A 22,421-nucleotide genomic window follows, 5' to 3' on the forward strand; every position below is an offset into this window, starting at 1 on the left:
TTCCATTCCCAGAAGGCAGTTTATGTTGTTTAGCTCCTCTCAACGGTGTAAGCAGTCTGCGGTTTATTAGCCTCTTTGTCATGTCATCCTCGCTGGCATTTTCCGTTTGTCTCACACAGCTTCTTGGATTTAAAATGAAATGATTAATAAAACAAACAAATTTCTCCTGTACCCTTTACACAAAGGAGATGGCCGTTTGGAAGTTTATGTTCTTTATTTTACTCATCCTTTTTCTTGCTGCGTATGTTTGCCTTTCTTTCCTGAAACAAAAAGAGAAATAGCTAGTCAAATGAAATATGAATGTATGTAGAAAAGCTAGAGAAAAATCTAAAAATTTAACAGTAGAAATGACACAGATGTACCAAAACAGGAAGTGGAGGAAACAAATATTTCAAATGGAGAATAGTCCAGATCTTTCTCTTGGTCCTGTTTCCTCTTTGCAAAAGTATCATTTTGATGAGAATTTAGGCTCTTATCAACAGAAGTACTTGAGAATTAAATGTGTTGAATGTATTGGCAGAGAAAGATTAACTGAAAAATGAATAAGTCAAATCCAAACTCAAGGGGTTGCCAAAATCTCCCAGCTCTATCTATGCAGAGAGTTGGCAGGTATGAATCCAAGGGAGGTTGTTGAACATGATTCTGATCGTGCCAATTTATTAATTCACGGTTTGGCTAGAATGCAGGAACCTGAATATATTCATCCTTCTGAAGCTGCCTCACAAAGACAGAATAATAGTTTGGGAGGTTGCTTAGGAGACACTAATTTAGTGAGAGTATCAGTAGGAGGGAAAGAGAGACACCATAATATGTAGGTATTTCTCACGGAGCAATTCAATATGTAAAATGTTGCTGTTAGAAAACTTATAATCAAAACGATGATTTACTACAATAACTATGAAATTTTATTTGGGGGGAATATTTGCATATTTGTCTCTGTAAAGTTTCAACTTGGTGGCACTTTTCTTTTTTTGTGTGTGTAAGGAAGACCAGCCCTGAGCTAACATCTGCCAATCCTCCTCTTTTTTTGCTGAGGAAGATTGGACCTGGGCTAACATCTGTGCCCGTCTTCCTTTACTTTATATGGGACGCCGCCACAGCATGGCCTGACAAGTGGTGCGTCAGTGCGCCCCCGGATCCCAACCCGGAACCCAGGCCACCACAGCGGAGCACGTGCACTTAACCACTTGCGCCACCTGGCTGGCCCCCCAGTGGCACTTTTTAAAGAAATATATCCATTTTATGTATCTAGACACTGTGTGGATAATATATATGATTGCAAATGTTCAATTTTGTTATTTTTTGTCTCACATTTCAAATTCACCTAAAAATGGAGTTATTTTTTTCCAGTCATGTTATTTTGCCTCATTTGAGGGTCTTGGTCACCCCGTTTGAATGTCACAGCTAATGATGCTCCACACACCAAGAGAATTTGAGAGCAAGTTCACCACTCACACAGGGTCTCCTGGGGAGAGTCCGAGCAGGTCCAGGCTGGCTTGGGCCCAGCAGAGGGAGTGGGCTGGGCCTTTGTCGTGGCTACGGGGTGGGCCTGGAGATCTGTGAGGCTTAAATTTCCCAGGGTGTCAAAGAAGGAGGTGCAGGAGGGGCTTTCTTAATCAGCCTGTCCAGATATGGAGCCAAATGGGAAAGGGAGGGCAAAGCTGAAAAGGAAGTCAGCAGCCAGACATCACAAATGAGGTCAGACTCTATTACAGTGGGAATATTCTAGTGATAAAATTCTTAATTACATTCAAATAACCACTGCACGCCTGTATTAAGGGCATGCTATATACACTTTACAAAGCCTGCGTGCTGCCGCAAGGAGACAAAGAAGTAAAAGAATGAATGTCTTCCCTTTAATTAATTTATATTCGTGTTAGGGGGATGAGACAAAAGATTAAACAGCAATGCAGTTGACATACGTACTCTAACTGTCCACTGAAGGGGAGGTGGCGGTTCCCAGGGCACTCTTATGTTGCAGCTTTATAATTTACTTTATGAATTAATACAATAGGTGCCTTTACATTTCTCTTCTTTTTTCAAAAATTAGAGGTTAATTCTCGACTATTGATTTCTCTCAGATATTATCAGCCTCCCCCAAGCCATTGTTATTTATATGAATTTTATAGATTACTTCTGAGGGAATTATAATTTTTAAAATATAGAGTCTAGCCATCTATGAACATGGTACCTATCCATATAGTCATCTTTTTATAGCATTCAGTAAGATTTATAGTGTTCTGCATACATATTTTGATTGTATTTATTCCTAAAATTTTATAGGGTTTTGAGTGTCTGTGTCTGTGCACACTATCATGAATAGGATATGTTTCCATTATACTTTCCAACTAGTTATTGTAGGTACAGGAAGGAAGGAAGTTATTGATATCTGATAAGGAAGTTATTGAGGTCTGATATGTTTTGTGACTGACCTGATGGACTTTTGAATCTTAACTCCTGATTCTCACTTCTTTCTTTGTAATTTTTTCTCGTGTTTTTCAAGTAAACATTGATATCATCTTCAAATAAAATTAATATCACCTAATTCTAATATTATGTCTATCTAAAATTTTTGAAAACTTTTCTTGGGGCTGTCTGGGAACATTACCTACCAGGTGCACCCCGGAGCCCTGTGACCTTCAGAGGTACCTCCTTTCCTTGTTCCAAGTGAGGATGCCGGGTCTCCTGCATCTCAGAGATGTAGAGGTGAGGATTCTTCCTCTACAGGAGAGCTGCAGCCCATACCAACCAGGCCTGGAGGGGACCTGCAGAACCCTGCCACACAGGACACCTTATTTTCCAGCTCTCCTCTGATGCATTCTTCAACTCTTCCTCTAAATTTTTTTTTTTTTTGGTGAGGGAGATCAGCCCTGAGCTAACATCCGTGCCAATCCTTCTCTTTTTGCTGAGGAAGACTGGCCCTGAGCTAACATCCGTGCCGATCTTCCTCCACTTTATGTGGGACACCACCACAGCATGGCCTGACAAGCGGTATGTCGGTGTGCGCCCGGGATCCAAACCCGGGCCGCCAGCAGTGGAGCGCACGCACTTAACCGCTACGCCACAGGGCGGGCCTCGCTCTTCCTCTTAATTTTGATGTTAGTTCACTATTGACACATGGCACTCCCAGCTCTTGGGTAGAGAGAACTCCAAGCAGTGGTGTTGGGGGCACACCCATGAGGCAGAGGCCTGACCTGGGGTCTGCAAAGAAGGTTCTGCAGGTGAATTTGCAGTAAGGGCCAACAACAGAGGACATAGTGGCCAGTGAGCAGTCTCTAGGCCAAAAACTTGTGATTTGAGGAACAGATGTAAATATGGCAACATGCAAAGAAAATTTTCAGATATTTCTTCAGCATTTTATTGACCCTGTGGCTAAAGAAGAAGAAAATGTTTCCATAGATATTGCTGAACCTCTGTACATGCAATGACTTGGGGAGATTAATATTATTGGGGAGCCATTTTAAGATGTGAACTGTGAATACATAAAATTATTTGACCAAAATCTGTAGAGATAGCTCATCTGCTGCCCACAGGAAGTTATTCTGACTTTTAACATGGCTGCAATGAGATCTTCTTTGACAATTACCCTGACTCAATCTTAGAACATCAGATTCAAGTAGGAGCATTCAATGTGTTGAAGACTAAGAATATGAGAAACCTGAAGCCAGAAGATGTTGACCAGCTCATCACCATCAGCGGCATGGTGATCAGGACATCCTAGCTGATTCAGGGGACGCAGAAGGCCCTCTTGCAGTGCCAGGTGTGTGCCCACACTGCCCTGGTGAAGATGGACCATGGCCAGATCACTGAGCCTGCGTGTGTGAGTGTTGCCTCACCGCCCACAGCATGGCACTGACCCTCAACCGAGTCTCCTGAAAACATGCCTGCAGGGCAGCTGCCTCACACTTATCCTTTTTGCTCACAATGATCTTGTTCACAAGGTGTAACCTGGGGCTGGAGTGAAGGTTACAGGCATCGATCGAGCTGTTTCCATTTGTTAATCCAAGAGTGAGTAATGAGAAGTCTGTCTACAAAATCCACATTGATGTCATTCATTTTCAGAAAATGGATGCTAAACATCTGCATGAAGAAGCAGAACAGAAACTTTTTTTCAGAGAAGCATTTGGAATTGCTTAAGGAAACTTCCAGAAAACCAGACATTTATGAGAGACTTGCTTCAGACTTGGCTCCAAGCATGTAAGAACATGAAGATTTTCAAAAGGGAATCTTGCAGCAGCTCTTCCATGGACCAAGGAAGGATTTTAGTCACACAGGAAGGGCCAGACTTCATGCAGAGATCAACATCCTGCTGTGCAGTGACGCTGGGACCAGCAAGTCCCAGCAGCTGCAGTCTGTGTACAGCCTGGTCCCGTGGGACCAGTACACGTCTGGGAAAGGATCCAGTGCAGTCGACCTAACAGCATATATAGTGAAAGACCCCGAGATGAGGTAGCTGGTCCTGCAGACCCGTTCCCTTGTGCTGAGTGACAGTGGCATCTGCTGTGATAAGTTTGAGAAGATGAGTGAAAGTACAAGATTAGTATTGCACGCAGTCGTGGAACAGCTAACTCTCTCCATTGCAAAAGCCTGCATTATTTGTCAGCTCAATGCACACACTTGTATCCTGGCAGCAGCAAATCCTATTGAGTCTCAACAGAATCCTAAAAAAACGACTAGTGAAAATATCCAGCTACTTCACAGGTTATTATCAAGGTTTGATTTGATCTTCCTCCTGCTGCACCCTCAGGATGAAGTCTATGACAGGCGCCTGACTCGCCACCTTGTGGCTCTGTGCTACCTGAGCGAAGAGCAGGTGGAGGAGGAGTTCGTGGTCGTGGCAGTGCTGGAGGACTACGTTGCTTATGCTCACGGCACAGTCACGCCTTTTGCTGAGGCAGGAAGCCAGCCAGGCTCTCATCGAGGCTTACGTAGACACGAGGAAGATCAGTAGTAGCCGAGGAATGGTTTCTGCATACCCTCGACAGCTGGAATCATTAACTGACTTAGTAGAAGCCCATGCTAAAGTGTGATTTTTCAATCAAAGTTGAAGCAATTGATGTCGAAGAGGCAGAACGCCTCTATCGAGAGACTCCCCAGCAGTCTGCAACTGCCCCTGGACTGGCATTGTGGACATATCTATTCTTACTACAGGAGTGAGTGCCACCTCTCCTAAACAGAAAGAAGAATTAGCTGAAGCATTGAAAAGACTTATTTTATCTAAGGGCCAAACACTGCTCTAAAATACTGGCAACTTTTTGAAGAAATTCTGGGGCAATCTGCCATAGCAATTACCAATATGTTTGGAGAAGCACTGCGTGCCTTGGCTGATGATGACTTTTTCACAGTGACTGGAAAACTGTTCGCTTGCTCTGAAGGTCTTGAGCAATGCTGTGTGTTCTGCTCATCTGCCCTTGGGTGTTGCACTTACTTGCTTCCATGAATGTGCAGCATATGGCCAATCAGCTGCCACCGCTGCCGTCAATAGAAATAGGTTCCCTTTTTTTTTTAATTGAGGTCACACTGGTTTATAACATTATATAAATTTCAGGTGTACATCATTATGTTTTGACTTCTGTATACACTACATCATGTCCACCATTAAAAGTCTAGTCGCCATCCATCTCTGTACACATGTGCTCTTTTACCCCTTTCACCCTCCCCTCATCTCTTCCCCTCTGGTAACCACCAATATGTTCTCCTTATCTATGTGTTTGCTTCCTGTTGTTGTTTTATCTTCCATGTACGAGTGAAATTATGCAGTATTTGCCTTTCTCTGTCTGACTTATTTCGCTTAGCATAATATCCTCAAGGTCCATCCATATTGTCGCAAATGGCAAGATTTCATCTTTTTTTACAGCTGAGTAGTATTCCATTGTATATATATACACCACATCTTCTTTTTCCTTTCATCCATTGATGGACACTTAGGCTGTTTCCAAGTCTTGGCTATTGGGAATAATGCTGCAATGAACATAGGGGTGCAGATATCTTTTCAAATTAGTGTTTTTGTGTTCTTTGGAAATAGATTCTTAAAATCATTATTTGGCTCCATAAAATTTTTCTAACTTCAGTTCAACTTCCTTAGTAAAGTGTGTGTGTTCATTTTTTTTAACATTTTAAGTAAAAATATTGTGCCAAATTACAACACAGACAGTAGAGATTATCTTGAAATGCCTTTTTTAGCACCAGTGCTTTTAATCTGTATGTATACACAGATAGCAGGAGGTCAGTCTTTTTTGAAAATGGCAGTCTGGGTCATAGTTTTTGTGCTAGACTTTCTAGTAGCTGTCATCCATATGCTTGGGGTTTTTGTAATGTGAGATGAGACTTGGCCAGAGCTTCCTTCCCTGTTATAACACTCAACTGCACTTCCTGTAGAGGCTTGTTCTCAGGGCTACTATAAGATGACAGAAATGAGTGGTTGGAAATGATTGGGTTCTAGGCTAACTTCTGCCACTTTATCCTACCATATAAAACTTTTTCCTAAATAAATGATAGAATTTTAAAAATAATAAAATAAAACTTTTCTTGGCTAACTGCTTTAGCTTCCACTTCCAAACTTGTATAATTTTGGTGATATACAGTATCTTGGTTTAATAAAAATGCCACAAATGTTTTGCTATTAACTATATCAAAGGTATTATTTGAAAAGATATTTTCTGAAATTGTGTAAAGAAAGTATCCTTTCATTTTTGTTTTGCTATTTTTTGTACTTAAATTTTTTTAATTTATTAGTTAACTTGGACAATTTTAGAGTAGCAAGGTAAAATAAAGTTAATTTAACCTATTTTCCCCAATTTTAAGGTGGAGAAAACTGAGCCTCAGAAAAATTAAATGACCTATTAAAGATTGGTTACACACAGCAAAGTAGTTTTAAATGACAAGTGTTCTGGCTTTCAGTTCTGTGTTCTGTGTACTACACCATTTACCCTTTTTATTGTTCATGGCAGCAATTTGTATTCACTATTGTCAAAACTGTGTGGCTAAAGCAAACACACACACCAAGAGATCAAGGGTATAAGCACCATGTGTTAACATTATATAAACAATATCTTGGTGTTAATATGGCTTTTCAAATGCCTTGAAGTCTGAGTGTACATTGATGGTTCTGCAAAAGGACTGTTCCAAAGGCATAGACTGCATTTTTGAAAGCTCTTGTAGCAAAGTTTATTTGCACACATACACATTCTTTAGTTTATTTTGAGAAGCTACACTTAATTGTAATAGATGTTTTGATAAGGAGTTTTCATATAGTATAATTTAAATTTATTGATGTTATATACCCTAGAGCAAGCTTTCAAATCTTTTTAACTAAATAAGTGAAAGAAATAAAAGCTGAACTGCTCTGGAAGAGTGGGAGGGGCTCTGCACAGGTGGACTCCCACCACAACCAGTGCTCAGAACCACAATTTGAAAACCACTTTCCTGAAACGTTTAGAAGTCAGTGTAATCCGTACAGATCTGCTGTCTTTCTTACAGACTGTGGAATACTATTACACCCACGCAACATGGGCAGCCTATTTTTATTTACAGACTTGTGCTATGATTAAACGGCAATCATTTTCTGTTTTTTCTTAGTTAATACTGAAACGATTTCCAGGAGTACACTTTGTTCAATGTTTTCATCACTCTTTTAATAGTTATTTATCAAATTCCTATATTGTGAAATGTATTATTCATACTCTTTTATGTGATTGCCCAAAAAGGAATTTAGAGCCTAGTAGTGAATATTGGCTAAGTATACAAAAAGCTATAGCCTAAGGTGAGAGACAAACAAAAGGCCCCAAATGTGGTAAAAATAGGGTTCTGTGGAACCTTAGGGAAGAGTGTGGTGTTCCGTGGTACACACTCACATCCCTTCTTCACGGCTTGAGGCACTCCTTCTCTGGAGGGCGCACAGCTGAGCCTCTGTCCAGGAACTGCCCTGGGTAGAAGGGAGCTGCTCCACTCCCTTTCTGGAAGAGCATGCACCCAGAGACTGGCCATTGCAGAACTAGCAAGGTCTGAGTCCCATTTGGGACAACCCCGAGGAGCTGTTGTAGTACAGACAGGCCCATGGGATCACCTGAGCACCTGCTGCATTTGCATGGCGGCTTCACCTTGCCCTCTGTCCAGTTCTGCTTCTCTCACTCCCTTGCAGGTGCTTTCCTCAGGAGCACTTCAAGTAACCCTCCTGCACACAAGCAAATCTCCATTTCAGAGCTGTGTCCTGGGGAACATGACCCCAAATGGAGACTATAATTTAGAAAAATTTGCAAGGAACTGATAGCCTCCTAATGGAATCTTGAAAATTAACAGGTTTGAGATATGTAAAGCTATGGAGAAGAGGATATTTCAGGTAGTGGGAGCACTCTAGCTGACATATCTATTGGAATAAATCATATGGACAAAAACAAAGACTGATTAATTTACCAGAGTGCACAGAACACATGGAGGGAATAATTTGGACTGGAAAGAGATTGAGAATTTATTTTGCAGGTAAATGAAAGACCCTAAATAATTTTTGAGCATGGGTATGACAAAATCAGAGCTGAGTTTTAGAAAGAATATGCTTATATCTTTTGTTTAATCAAAAAAACTAAGAAAAATATTACACTCAAAATACTCATATAAAAGCACTGACACTTTCTATGCGTTCTACAAGAGTAAGCCAATCAAGATTTGATAGATCCTTATATCAAATACATCCACATTGGCTTAATTGATCAATTTCTGCTAAATCCTTTGTGGTAATTATTTTCAATACTGAATGTGGAAAAATAGAGTATATCAACATTTGTGGCAGTATCTCAAATCTTTTAGTACCAATACATTTTCTCATTCTGGTACATGTTGATACATATTATATCTAAAAGAGGTATCTTGATACATGTTGATATCTAAGAGTAGAATGGCAAAAATACTGAAATTACTTTAACTCTTATGTGGTAATGTATTCATTCAACAAATATTTATTGAATACTACCATATGCTGTACTGTGAGATCACAGAATAAGGAAGGAAAATAGAAATATCAGAAATAATTACAAGTGTGATCACTTCTGCAAAAAAAACACCAACTGTTCTGGAAATATGTGACTGGAGGACCTACATAGGCATAAGAGTGACAGATAAGTGGAAACATTTAAGATGAGTGGCATTAGCCAGGAAAAGAAAGAGAAGAGTATTGCAGGCATGTGGAAAGCAGAACGTGCGAGGGCAGTAGAATGTTAGCAGGCTTGGAGGAAAGAGAGTTTGGCACATTTAATTCTCTGAAATAAGACCAGCGTGGCTGGAATAAAGAAGAATAGGGACATAGTTCCTAATTAGCCAAAAGAGGTAGACAGGGGAAAGATCATGAAGGGTTTTGTAAACCACGTTCAAGTTCCTAAACTTTATTCGAGGGGTGAGTTTAAGTCACTGAAGTATTTTAAACAGGTATTTAAATCAGATTACTCTGTGGCTGCCAAGTGGAGAATCTATTCTCCAGCTGCTATTGGACCAGGACAGACTGGATGAGAAAATACCAATTAAGAGGCTGATGCTCCAGTGCAGGGGAAGCCTGGGCAATGGTGTGAGTCATGGGGATGGATAGAAGTAGATGTCTTTGAGAGATATTTAGGTGATTGAAATAAGATTTGGTGATTTAACGATGTGTGGAGAAGAAGAAAATGGTGATTCTAGGTTTCTGGCTTGGTCAAAAATAACTCTAATAAGTTGGGGGTTTGTTGTTGTTGTTGTTTTTAACTTGTATACTTAGAGGAATGGAAACATGTTACTTTGCTTTTTGTGTAAAGCACTATGTACTATTTAGAATTTATAAACCTGAAGGAGAGAGAGAGAATTTAGGAAAACATAATCTGACTTACCAGAAACAGTATTGATACGGAATATACGATAGCCTTTTTACAAAAATGTGTGGAAATAAACTTTTGCCACAAGAGCTTTAAAAATGCAGCCTAGGGGGCGGTGGCATAGTGGTTAAGTTCGGCGTGCTCCGCTTCGACTGCCCGGTTCATGGGTTCAGATCCCAGGCATGGACATACACCACTTGTCAGCCATGCTGAGGTGGCGACCCACATGTAAAATAGAGGAGGATTGGCATGAATGTTAGCTCAGGGCTAATCTTCCCCACCAAAAAAAAAAAACAAAATGCAATCTCTAACCTTGGAATAGTCCTCTTGTGGACTCTTCAGCTTCAGGACATTTGAATCATAAAGTGTATAAAATCAAAAAGTGTTAATTTTAATTTAATTCAGTTCAACAACATACATTTTTTGAGCAATCCACAATGACGTACTTATGTTATTTTGGACACAGTTTACATAGTCTAGAAGAAAAACTATGAAGAAAAATATGGAAGTTTCAGTTCAAATACCTGGTTGTCTGGGCTTTGATTTCTTCTTCTCTAAGATGTAGCTAGTATGATCAAAATGCTGGTAACATCCTATTTCCTTCTCAGTTTGCTCCCAGTCTCTATTTTGAGTGGATATGTGACTATATATGTATATATCTATATGCACGTGTATATATTTATACACGTTATGTGGCAACTCAAAATTTCATAAACATTTCACACAAAGTAAGCTTTTGTTTTTATTTTTGTTTTTGAATCTTGTATCCTAGTGTTGTTCAACCCATTATATTTCTTTTCTGGGAAAAAAATGTAATATTTTCCTTCTGTTAGGGATTTTTCTCTCTGAAATTAACTTATGAAACGTGAAGGCACCAGGACATGCTGCTCACTGCCTTGCTGGGCTCATGTTTATTTAACAAGGTGTCCTTGGTTACCAAGCATGTCTGCAGGTTGCAAGGAACCTAAGAATATGTATAAGGAAATGAGACGAGTGTCATAAATATTTGATGTTCCATATGATCCTCCAAAAGTATCTCTAAGTTACTTCGCACTTCAAGCATGGGAAAGAATCCTTCAGCCTCATAAGCAGAGTGAAATAAATTCTTAGTAAATATTTCGTTCTTCTTTTTTTCCAATTTATCCTAACCATAGGGGAACAACAAACTTTTGCCTTTTCAGAAACTGATTATCTAGTGGTAAATTATTCCTAACCTTTGATTCTACTCTTATTTTTCTTCTCTTCTACTTTCTATATTTGATGCCCATTGGTATTTCCATATAGAGTAGGAAGGATGAAATCCAAACCAATTTTACTTGGTATTTTTAAAAAGGTTTACTCTGGCGGCAATTTTTGCTGTCAATTTTTAAAGGACACTTAGAAATTACTTGTATGTGTTATTCATACTATCGATGTCCCATTAGCTTATGTTGTCTAGAATCTGCTGAATTACCAAGAGATAAAAAACACAACTTTGCATGCACAAAGATAATGACTGCTCATTACCACCTGGCCAGCACACATTTTTACCAAGGCTCTGTTTTCAAGGTTGATCTGAGGATAGATAAAAAAAAAAAAAACACCTCAAAAGCATGGGAATATTCTTAGGCAATCAAAAATCAGTGAGGTTAAGTCTAGGTCAGATAACAAGGGGCTTCCGTTAAAGGGTTTATTTGCTTGAAATACTGACTTCTCAAGCATCCCTTATATCTTTGTGAGGGAAGATTTAACTGATTACACATGCTAACAGCTCATTAAGAATATAACATAAGGAAGATAAATTACAAAGTCAAAAAGGTGAACAAGATAAGTAGAGGCCACAGTAAACTAAATGTATGTGCCCTGGTTTATGATTTTTTGTATCATGTGCAATGTAAGTGGGCTAAGTTGCTCAGTACCAGATACCAGCTAGGAACAAAGACATTGTCCCAGAGTGGCCATATAGGTATTGATTGGGAATAACAATAATATACTGCCAGGCAGTCTAGTGTTCAAAAGTTTAAAAATTTCAGGAATATAGCATTTTTGCAATGTAGAAATCATACTGATATATAATATGTTTTCTCTTTTTCCTAGAAATAAAGTACTAAGACAGAAATTGAAATTCTGATATAATTAGGAGATACTATAGAGGGAGATGTGTGATTGAGGATGAGAAAAGCTCTTATAAAAAGATTTCTGAATACCAGTAGTTTGAATTTATGTGTAGTAATAGAAGCTATATTGTCAGTCAAACTCCTATAGTATTTGCGGTATGGAGATATTAATGATAATAAGATCCACTGTACTTACCCCAGTCTTTAAAATCTTAAGTTATAATTTGATTCTTTGAGATATTAGTACTGAGCAACCTACAAGATCAAATTGACTTGCAGGAATAGGATAATTTACCCGCATCAAAGATAGAGGCAAACAAGAGGCACAGACAAAGGAAAGAGATTATGGGACGTATGGCATGGCTCCTCAAGTCCTTTTTTCCCGCATTGGACATGCACATTCTGTCTCCAAGGAAGGTTTTGTAGGTTTACCACACACAACAGGAAATACTTTCATTTTTACCCTAGAAAGTGCAAAAGCTCCGTCACCTTTTCCGGGGAGCCATAAGCCATTAATGCATAGATTCTGAGTTTGTTTACTGCAATGATTCTTTAGCCTGGGACATGCTGGTAAGGGCTTTTGTAGATAAGGACTTTTCTTCCTGGTAAATATTACTGGTCTTTTTACCTGGAGTTCCAGTTGACAAGGACATTAGAATCACTTACCGCCTTTTTTTCCTCCTCTTGGGCTGCCTCTCACACACATACCAGTAAAAGGACTGAATAGATCCTAGACCAGCTGCTCTAACTCTTTTCTCCTCAAATACTAATCTGTGAAATGTAATTGAGTCAAAATTTGCGAAAACATTTTCCAAAGCCATGTAAATATTAAAGCATATAATGAAATTTTGCAACCCCAATAAACTTTAGTTGAAAGAGACCAGGAGCATGCCTACAATTTCTGGCAGAACTAGAAAGTCTCCAAAATTAAAGAATGAAATAATCATGTAGATAATGATGATGATGATGATGATAGTAATTAAGCTCTCACCATTCACCAAGCTTCTCTTTTATATTCTTTACATACATTATATTATAAGACTCATAATAATCTTCCAGGATAGGTACTACTATTTTTGCTATTAAACAGATGTAGAAATGGGGGCATAGAGATACTAAATAACTTAGTCAAGTTTACACAGCTAGTAGATTCTGATGCCATCGATCAAATCCAGGAAGTCTGACTCTAAAATCCATGCTATTGACTGCTAAATCATAGATGAGAAGAGCACAGACATATCAAATTCAACATAGTTTTTATTAATAAAACTGGATAATAAAAGTTGATTATTACGGTTGCAAAAATGAAATAGATTAAATGTTGAAATTAATGATTAAGCAATGGTTTTATTAAAGGCCTGTTATGAACTTTGTGTCATGTGATGGGCTACAATTCACGGATGATGTAGGAGATGTAACAGACAGCATCATAATACCTGCCAAAAAAGACTTCAAGTTGAGTTAGAGGTTATGAGCTATGTTTAAGTACCAATATCATAAAGGTGATTATTGAAGCAATTTATAAACTAAAATAATTTGTCTAAATAAATGTGATTATCAGGCCAAAATTCTAAGATAGAAATACTTTAGCATAGAAGTGACTCAGAATGTGATTTTTATTTGTAAAATCCTAAATAATGTGAAGGCTGATAAAGTAAACTGAGAAAAGAATGGTAAACAAGAAAGAGAGAAGTATGACCTACATTGCCATCTGTTGGGGAAATGAACATCTGTCATGTTGAGTGAAAGAGGAAGCTTGGAAATTCCCAATGAATCTCAACAGCCAGCACTACTATTTAAGAGCAAAAACAGATTTCAAGCCTCATTTAGCTTTTTTTTTTTAATTTGGAAAAGATATTTAAAGAAGGAGGAAAAATAAACCTCCAATAAGTTAGAAACCGTAGCTTTTAAGATTCCCAGATATAATTTTAGATCAAATTAGAATAGAATTGAGCTGGAGAAAGAATATTGTCAAAACTTGTCTCCAAAGTAGATTTATGCTCTCCAGAAGCATCTTGTTTTCTGACAAATGGATCCATGCATGCCATAAGTATGGTGGCAAAAATCCTATCCTGGAAGTTAGTCTCAGCTCTAACATGGAATCATTTTGAGTAGTCATTTGACTCTTTGGGTGTAAATTTCTTTGTCTGTAAAGTGGATGAGATTGGATTAAATGATTCTCAAGGTTACTTTCAGTCGTGCTCCTATTTATGCTGTGCACCTATTAAAAAAATAGCCTGTTCATAATTGCATGCTTGAGATAATATTTATTATATAGATGGAAATAGTGTTCCTAGAACTTCCTTTATGTTTTATTATCATTATTATTTTACTTCTTCTGAAATCTTACATCAAAATCTTCTCTCCTTTAGGGTGGAGTTAGTGGGTTGACTGGAGAGCTAGAATTTGGAGAAAATGGAGGCAATCCCAACGTCCACTTTGAAATTCTTGGAACCAACTATGGAGAAGAGCTTGGCCGAGGTGTTCGCAAAGTAAGACCAGAGACATTAATAAATGTCTTTTCCTATACTAACTATGGTTTTGTTTGATTCTTCTCCATGCAACATGATCACAGTATCATTAAAGTTCATACTGTAGTTTGAAAGGGGCAGGGGGAATTAGGCATTTAAATAACCTTAAATACTTACCAGAAGTATTAAGCAATAAATTCTATTTATGCCTTAGAATAATTTAAAGGAAAAAAATAATCTGATGGTTACTGAGGGAACTAGCATCATCTTTCATTCATTATAATAATAATTTTTATAGAGTAGTGAATTTAGTATTTCTGCAATACATCGCTGCTTGGTTTTTAACTTGTAACATGCACAAAATCTGAATAAGAGCTTTGATAAATTTCATATAGTAAGAGGAAAAGTCTACTATAAAATGAGACATTATAGTATTTCAACTTCTATATGTGTCATGTAATAAGTGGAAAATGGTTTGCAGGAAATGAGCCCTGGTTATTTACTACAGATCACATGTAAGAATAAGCTGAGTGCCGATAAAGGATTTTTCACAAAATACTGTGACAATAACTTTCTCAAGGAGATATATGAAAGACTCTCTAGAAGGACTTTTCTATAGTTTGGATTTGCCATTTTTATATGTTTTTGGTAGGGAAAACTTAAGGTAATTGTGCATATAGAGCTCATAACTATAAATTTCTAACTGTGTAAACTTGGCTGCATTGGGAGTAAGAGGTTCTTCAGTAGGTGTTTCTTTCCAGTGCTGAGATGTAGAATGAAGAAAAACTTAGACAAAATGAAGTTAGGAATTATTCTAATTAGCAATAAAAACCTCTCAGTAAATTTGTGCTAGGGGACTTGAAACTATCTTAATGCGTTTTTAATTATTGTTTTATAGTGAAGCATAGCAGACTTATAGAAAACTGCATGAAACACAAGGATAGGCTAGTGAATTGTTTTAAAGGAAACAACCACAACTATGGTCAAGAAATAGAACAAATCAAGCATCTTAAACACCCCCATCTATGTCTCCCTCATTACATCCCTGACTTCCCTTCTCAGTAGTATAATCATTAGTCTGAATTTTATGACACTCATTTCTTTACATTTTAAATATAATTTTATCACATGTGTGTGTATCCTTAAATAATAGAATTGAGCTTTGCCAATAGTGAATGAACTCAATATGGCATTTATTCTTTTTTCTTGCTTCTGATGTTTCACATTCTGTTTGTGTTATTCATTCTTGTTACATGTAGTAGCAGTCTATTCATTTACATTGCTCTAACATTTTCTATTCTATGAATGTGTCACAATCTACTGTGATCTGTTTCCCTTTTTAGACTATTATAAGCAATGCTGTTGTGAATATTCTTGGACTTATATCTTGGATATATACTCTTGTACTTGTGCATCTATTTCTGTAGGTTTTGTATCCAGAAGTAGAATTTCTGCAATGCAAGGAAGTGTATCTTGAACTTTACTAGATAACCTCAAACCCATTTTCATAGAGATTTACCAATTTACATACTACCAGCAGGGCAACGAGGTCTCATTGCCTCTTGTTCTCACCAAATCTTGGTTTTGTCAGACTTAAATTTTTATTAATTTATTGGATATATAATAATATATCCTTATGATTTCAGTTTGCATTTCCCTGATTATAAAAAGGTTCTGGTGTCTTCTCCTATATTTTTTGGCCCTTTAGATTTCTTTTTGAGTTAATTGCCCATTCAAGTCTTTTGTCCATTGTTTATTAGGTTGTCTTTTGTTTTTATAATTGATTCTAGGAGGTACATATATATTTTGAATATTAGTCTTTTGCTATTTAATTATGTTGCAAATAGTTTCCTCTCTGTGTATTTTATTTTCATACTGTTCATAGTACCTTTAAATTTAGTAGAATTATGCATTTTCTCGCTTATGATTATTGCTGTTTAGTCTTATTTAAGCAATCATTCCTTACTGCCAGAGTCATAAAGTTATTATGCTCAATTATATTCCAAAGTCTTTATAGTTCTTCCTTTTAAATTGAAGCCTTTTGTCCAACTGGAAATTTTTTTTAATATATAGGAAAAGAAGAAAGTACAATTTCAGTCTTCAGTATAGTATCTTGTTTGTTTTTAATTGAGATTTAATTTAAATACGACAAAATGCACAAATTATGTCTACAATGGCTTTCAGTGATTGCATTCACCAATGTGACCACCACCCAGAGCGAGTTACAGAACATTTCCGTCACCCGGAAAGTTCCATCATTCCTGCTTCCACTCTTAACAACACAGATAGTTTTGCCTAGTCTGGATGTTCATATAAATGGATAATGTAACGTATACTCATTTGTATCATCTTTCTCTCAAGACGTTTTTTTGAGATACATCTTTATTTTCATGTGTCACTAATTTTTTTTTCACTTATATTGCTGCGTGGTATTATATTGTATGTATATAATACAGTATCTTCTAAAATTCCATTTTCTGCTTGTTGCTGATTTAAGGGAATGACATTGATATTTTATATTCGTTTTATGAATAGCTCCCTTACTTAAATCTTTAATTCTAATAACTTATCTGTAGATTCTGGTGAATTCCTGCATATTACCATATCATCTGTGATTAATGATTTTGCTCTTCCTCTCTAATCTTTGCATCTTTTATTTCTTCTTGCCTAGTGCACCGACTAGGGCCTCTAGGAGAACAGTGAATGGAAGTAATAGGAATAGGGATCCTTGGATCATTACCAATCTCAGAGAAAAAGGTGTCAACATTACACTACTAAATATAATGTTTTTCTTTTTTATTAACTTTGATCAGATTAAGGAAGCTCCATACATTCCTGGAATAAACCTAATTTTTATATTTATATAAAATCATATTTATATAAAATCATAATTATGTTTATAGTCACAAAAAAATTACTTTATTTGGTACCACCTTGCTTAAGGGTTTTACACTGATGTTTATAACTAAGGGAACATCATAACTAAGGTTACCTGAAATTTTCTCTTCTGGATTTTGTTACTAAGGTTATGTTGGCCTCATAAAATGTGGTAGAGAGAGTTTTCTCTTTATTCATTCTTTACAAGTTATATAAAAATGGAAGAATTTCTTCCTTGAATGTTTGATAAATCAGCCTAATGAAGCCAGCTGACCTAGAATTTTCTTTGTGATAATTTTTTTTTCACTACTGATTCTATTTTTTCATGGTAAATAAAAAAGTCATATTTTCCAATTCTTGTCAACTCAAGAAGTTTTACTTTTATGATGTTTTACAGTGTTTTTTTCTATATGTTTTGGCATAAAATAGCTAATCATATCTTATATTTTTAAATTTTTGAAACAGTTTGAGATTTGAACTTATTTTCATTTCTGAAATTTTCTTGGTAATTAATACTTTATTATTATTATTATAAAGACTTCTACTTCTAATAATGCTTTCTTCCCTAAAGAATGTGTTGTCTGCTATTAATAGAGCTAGACCACTTTCCTCTCTGTTACTATTTGATTGGTGTTTCTTTTTACTATCCTTTTACTTTCAACTTTTCTGTGTCCTTTTGTTCCACACATAATTCTTATAAAAAGTATGTGATTGATTATTTGATACCAATTTGACTTTTATACCTAAAAACTAGAACATTTCACGTATTTATATGAAATGTACTTACTAATAATGTGCTAATACACTATTTACTAATACATTTAGGTTTAAGTCTACCATCTTGTACATTCTACCATTTTGTACATTCTATTTGTCTTGCCAGTTCTAGGATCCTTTTCTCTTCTTTCTTGCCTTCTTTTGGATTGTTAGTATATATGTATTTTTTACCTTATTCTTTCCTCCTCTACTAATTTACAAGTCATATACTCTGTTTCTATTTATTTAATAGTTCCTCTAGAATTTACAACATGCATACCTAATTTATCAACATCTAAAGTTAATCAATATCTTTGTTCTCCTCTCAGATTAAAAGGTACTTAGAATATTTTAACTCTATTTACTCAATGTATCCACCTCTCAAATTATAGCTTATTGTTGTCAGGTTTTTAATGTTATCGTTTTTTATTCCAAAAAGTATTACCATTACTATTTTGTGCAATAAATATTTATTTACATCTACCCACATATTTTCCACTTTTTTGCTCTACTTTTCTTCCTGCATCTGTATCTAGAATTGCTTTTCTTCTGCTTGAAGTACAGCTTTTAAAATTCCCCTTGTTGATGGTTTTCTTAGGGCCAAATTTCTCAGTTTTTGTTCATCTGAACATGTCTTTATTTCATCTTCTTTCTTTAGATATATTTCCCCTAGACACAGAATTTTAAATTGCTTGTTTTGGTCTTTTAGCACCCTGATGATATTGCACTGACTCTGGCTTCAGTATTGTCGAAGCTATTAGGGAAAATCTGCCTTCAATTGTGTTTATTTAGTCATAGGAAACTAGCTACATTATCTAGAGACAGATAGGAACAAAATAATTAAAATAATTAACATAGAATCATAATTTAGTATAAATATAATTGAAGATTCAGAAAATGAGAATATTTATAGTTTTATAGCAGAAAATAATGTGTCTTTCTTAAGAGTTTTTTGTTACTTAATTGCTTGTCGAATATCAGAAAACCTTTCCTGACCTCATTATAATCGTGAAATCAAGACTGATATATATCGTTCTGAAAAAAGAAAAAAAAAAGACTTCTGTACACATTAAGGTATAAGTACAGAAATGATTTTATTTGAGAATGGGACCTATACAAATACAAATAAAAGCTCTTTATGCAAGTATTGCTTAATTCTTTGCAAAACCCTCATGTCTTTTCCTTCCACTCTATTCCCAATGATTATCCCCAAATTTCTGTATAATCATTTTGTACCAGGTTTCTTCTTTCTTCTTATCTTTTGTCTAAACTCTTCTATGTTATGTTATTATTAATTTTCATAAAGCCTTATGATCCTAATACTTCCTTATTTTGCAAAAATGCTTATCCCAGTTCAATAATTGGATACATATGTACAAGGATGATAATTGCAGTATTCCTATAGTAATAGAAGCTAAGAAGAAAGATTTTCAAGAAGTAGGAGGGGTCAGCAATGTAGCAGAAAAACAGTAATATAAAGATTAAAGAGTCCTTTGAATTTAGGAATTTAAGGTTCGTTAGAGGCAGTAGATCAAATGGGTTAGGATTGTGGCTGCTAAGGTCAAACTGTTCAAATTATTATTGTGTTACTTAAAAGCAAGTGACTTTGGGCATGCTATTAAACCCCAAATAGGTACGACCTAAATGAATTAGTAATGTGATGCATCCAGAACTGTGTCTGATACATCAAAAAATATTGCAATTAATTGTCATTTATGAGGGAAATCTCAGTGGAGTGGTAGGGCCATATGTTTAGCAACAAGTTGAAAAGTAAAAGGGAAGGTGATGAGTAGAAGAACGTAAAGTAAATACCATATTAGCCTGTTTGGCAATGAGAGTGGTCATTAATTGGCTTCGTGAAATTGAGAGGGAGAACCGTCAGAATGTAAGAGACTTGAGTATGTTTGAATGCTCACAGACGGAGCCAGTAGAGAGGAAGAGAAAGAAGACAAAGGAAAGAAGGATGATCACTGATAGAGGTCCAGGAGAAGCAGAGGATTGGATCCAGAATTAGATGGAGTGCTTGATCTTAGGCACGGAAAACTTCATTTTCCAGAGTAATGCCGGGGAGGGAGTAAGGAAAGAATGGTGTAAATGCAAGCAAGTCTTCTTGTGTGATGTCAAGAAGTTAAGGGAGTTGTTAAGAAATATATTATCTTTTCTTAGAGAAGTGGGAGGTGAGATTATCAGCTAAGAGGGAAAGTGTAGCAGAAGACATTAGAGATAATGAGGTTGGAGGTTTATAGACTGAATATGTTTTGCAATAGCTGCTGTGGCAAATAAGAGAGAGCTAATTAAGGACCATGGAAGAATTGCCAGGTAGGGCTGATGGCTCATATGAGGTTAGAGATTGAAAATTCATTGTAGCACTAAACTACGTAGTTATATATTTTTGTCTAGCAGTGTTCAGTGGATGGAATGGATTTAAATTAATGTAGGGTTGGGATTTCATCAGATTGTTTTTGTTTTGTTTTGTTGTTTCTGGTAGCAGTACAATGAGGCAGTGAAGGTAAGGATATTGGCAGGAGAATGGCTGAAGTGACGAAGCATGAAATCTTCCTTGGACATATATGGAATGAAGACAGGAGGAGTCTCAACAACAGGGAGAAAGTGTGGCTCAAGGGAATAGAGCCCTCAGTAAGGCTGAAGAGCCTGTATACTGATTTGGATTAGGGAGAGAACTTCAGAGCTAGAATGTTGTGTTTGAGAAGAGAGACATCTGAATTCTTGATTTTAACGGTGAATGGGTTCCAGACACTCAAAAAGTAAGGGTGTAAGCGTGACAGAAGTGGGCTTCATTTAGCCTTCTCAGATCAGTGTAATTCTAAGACCAATGTAGTTGCTTCACCCTGCTCTGAATTCAGTCTGTACTGTCATCTATGCCATTCAGTTGACAATGAATCATATACTTCAAATTATGTCTACTTCATTCTTAAGTAATATTAAAGATCTCCTGTAATTATTTGTTCATGTCTCTATGCTCCAACTTCCAAACTGGATTGAAACACTCTGGTGTGCTGGCATTATATAGATGTCATGTGAAAGAGACCACAAATATTTACTTTATGGCACCTTTTACATTGTTGACACTCATAAAATTTTTTGTATTCTTGTTTTAAAATTCTTTAAGCATTCTTAATTTTTAAACATTTGTTTTTATAACTCAGATGTTTTCCTAGAAAACTGCAATTTTAATTAATTACTGAATTTATAAAACTCCAAATCTAGTTCTCAAGTAATTTTGAGAGTACTATGAATTAGATTGTGGATTGCCAGCTCCATTTATAAATGGGGCAATTCCTTCATATGGGCATTAACACGTATACAACGTCTTCCAGGGAAAGCATTAACATGTAAATACTTACAGTATAGATTAACTAGATGTTTGTCCAAAATTAAGGTTCCACTTCCAGTATCTCCATGTCTCAAAACGAGTGAATGGCTTTCCAGTTGATGAGCTGTCAAGTTGTCAGTGTTTATTCTGCTGCCAGTGGCTAAGTGTATACAATGCCTGCAGCCTTATCACCTCGAGCAGGGATACTGTCAGCTCTCATAACCTAAGCAGGGTTGTGTCGGCTTAGGATTTGAGTGTGAGATTGAGCAAGTCCCAAATTTTGGACTAGTCTCACTCTCTTGGCGTTGTATGAGTGGAGGTTTCATTTCTTTTGAATTTGGCAGGAATGTGAAAACGATTATTTAATTTTCACTAAGGCTGATTAAAATGAAGAGCTTTCCCGCTTTGATATTTTTTATAGTCTCTTTTACTTTGATGTAAGGTGGTGTTTCATTTGGTGGATGATGTATTCAAGGTGTTAGACACTGTGCGTCCTTGAAGATAAATTCAGGTGAACTTCAAAACCAAATTTTGAAATCATCAAGGGTTTCTATATGCTTAAACTTTCTCCAAGAATGTGGTTGTTCCTGTTTCTGTTCATCACCATACAAAACTTCCAAGAAGAAAAATAATTTAAGTAATAACATTCTATCCAATCTAAAGCTAAATTTATTAGAAGACATAAAAAGTATGGATTAAATCTAAAGCTAAATTTATTAGAAGACATAAAAAGTATGGATTAAATTAAATATTTAATTTAAAGGATCAATTTGTGTTTTTTCTTATAAGAGAAATTCTGCACAATAGCTTTTTTGCTTATGTGTCTGAGGTTTTCTTTGTTTTTTTTGGTTTTGCCAATACTACTTACTTTTGATTGTGAGGACTGAGTTGCAGCATTACAATTTAATGCTCTAGACTTAATGTCTTTGAACTTTATCACAAACAGGAAAATAAGGCCAGGAAAAATAGATTAAAACTGGTTTCACAACCAATCTTAATTGCATAGTAATGCTTAGTATCTTCATAAAATTGTTTTCTTATGTAAGTTGGTGAA

At 36.2% G+C, this 22,421-nt stretch overlaps 1 protein-coding gene and 1 pseudogene across 4 annotated transcripts in view; both read left to right on the plus strand.

Annotated features, from left to right (window-relative positions):
- The window catches only part of GRID2 (glutamate ionotropic receptor delta type subunit 2), a 1,475,972-nt gene that overhangs the window by 900,457 nt on the left and 553,094 nt on the right, over nt 1–22,421 (plus strand). For all 4 annotated transcript variants that reach the window (XM_087434598.1, XM_087434599.1, XM_004430960.3 and 1 more), the window contains one exon: nt 14,302–14,421. In XM_087434598.1, coding sequence (XP_087290724.1) covers nt 14,302–14,421 — 120 coding nt within the window. The remainder of the gene's footprint in view (nt 1–14,301; nt 14,422–22,421) is intronic.
- LOC147916509 (DNA replication licensing factor MCM4-like) lies at nt 612–5,440 on the plus strand (annotated as a pseudogene).

This window comes from Ceratotherium simum, chromosome 8 (genome assembly GCF_057802395.1).
Source record: "Ceratotherium simum simum isolate JZ-2026a chromosome 8, ASM5780239v1, whole genome shotgun sequence".
Classification (NCBI taxonomy): domain Eukaryota; kingdom Metazoa; phylum Chordata; class Mammalia; order Perissodactyla; family Rhinocerotidae; genus Ceratotherium; species Ceratotherium simum.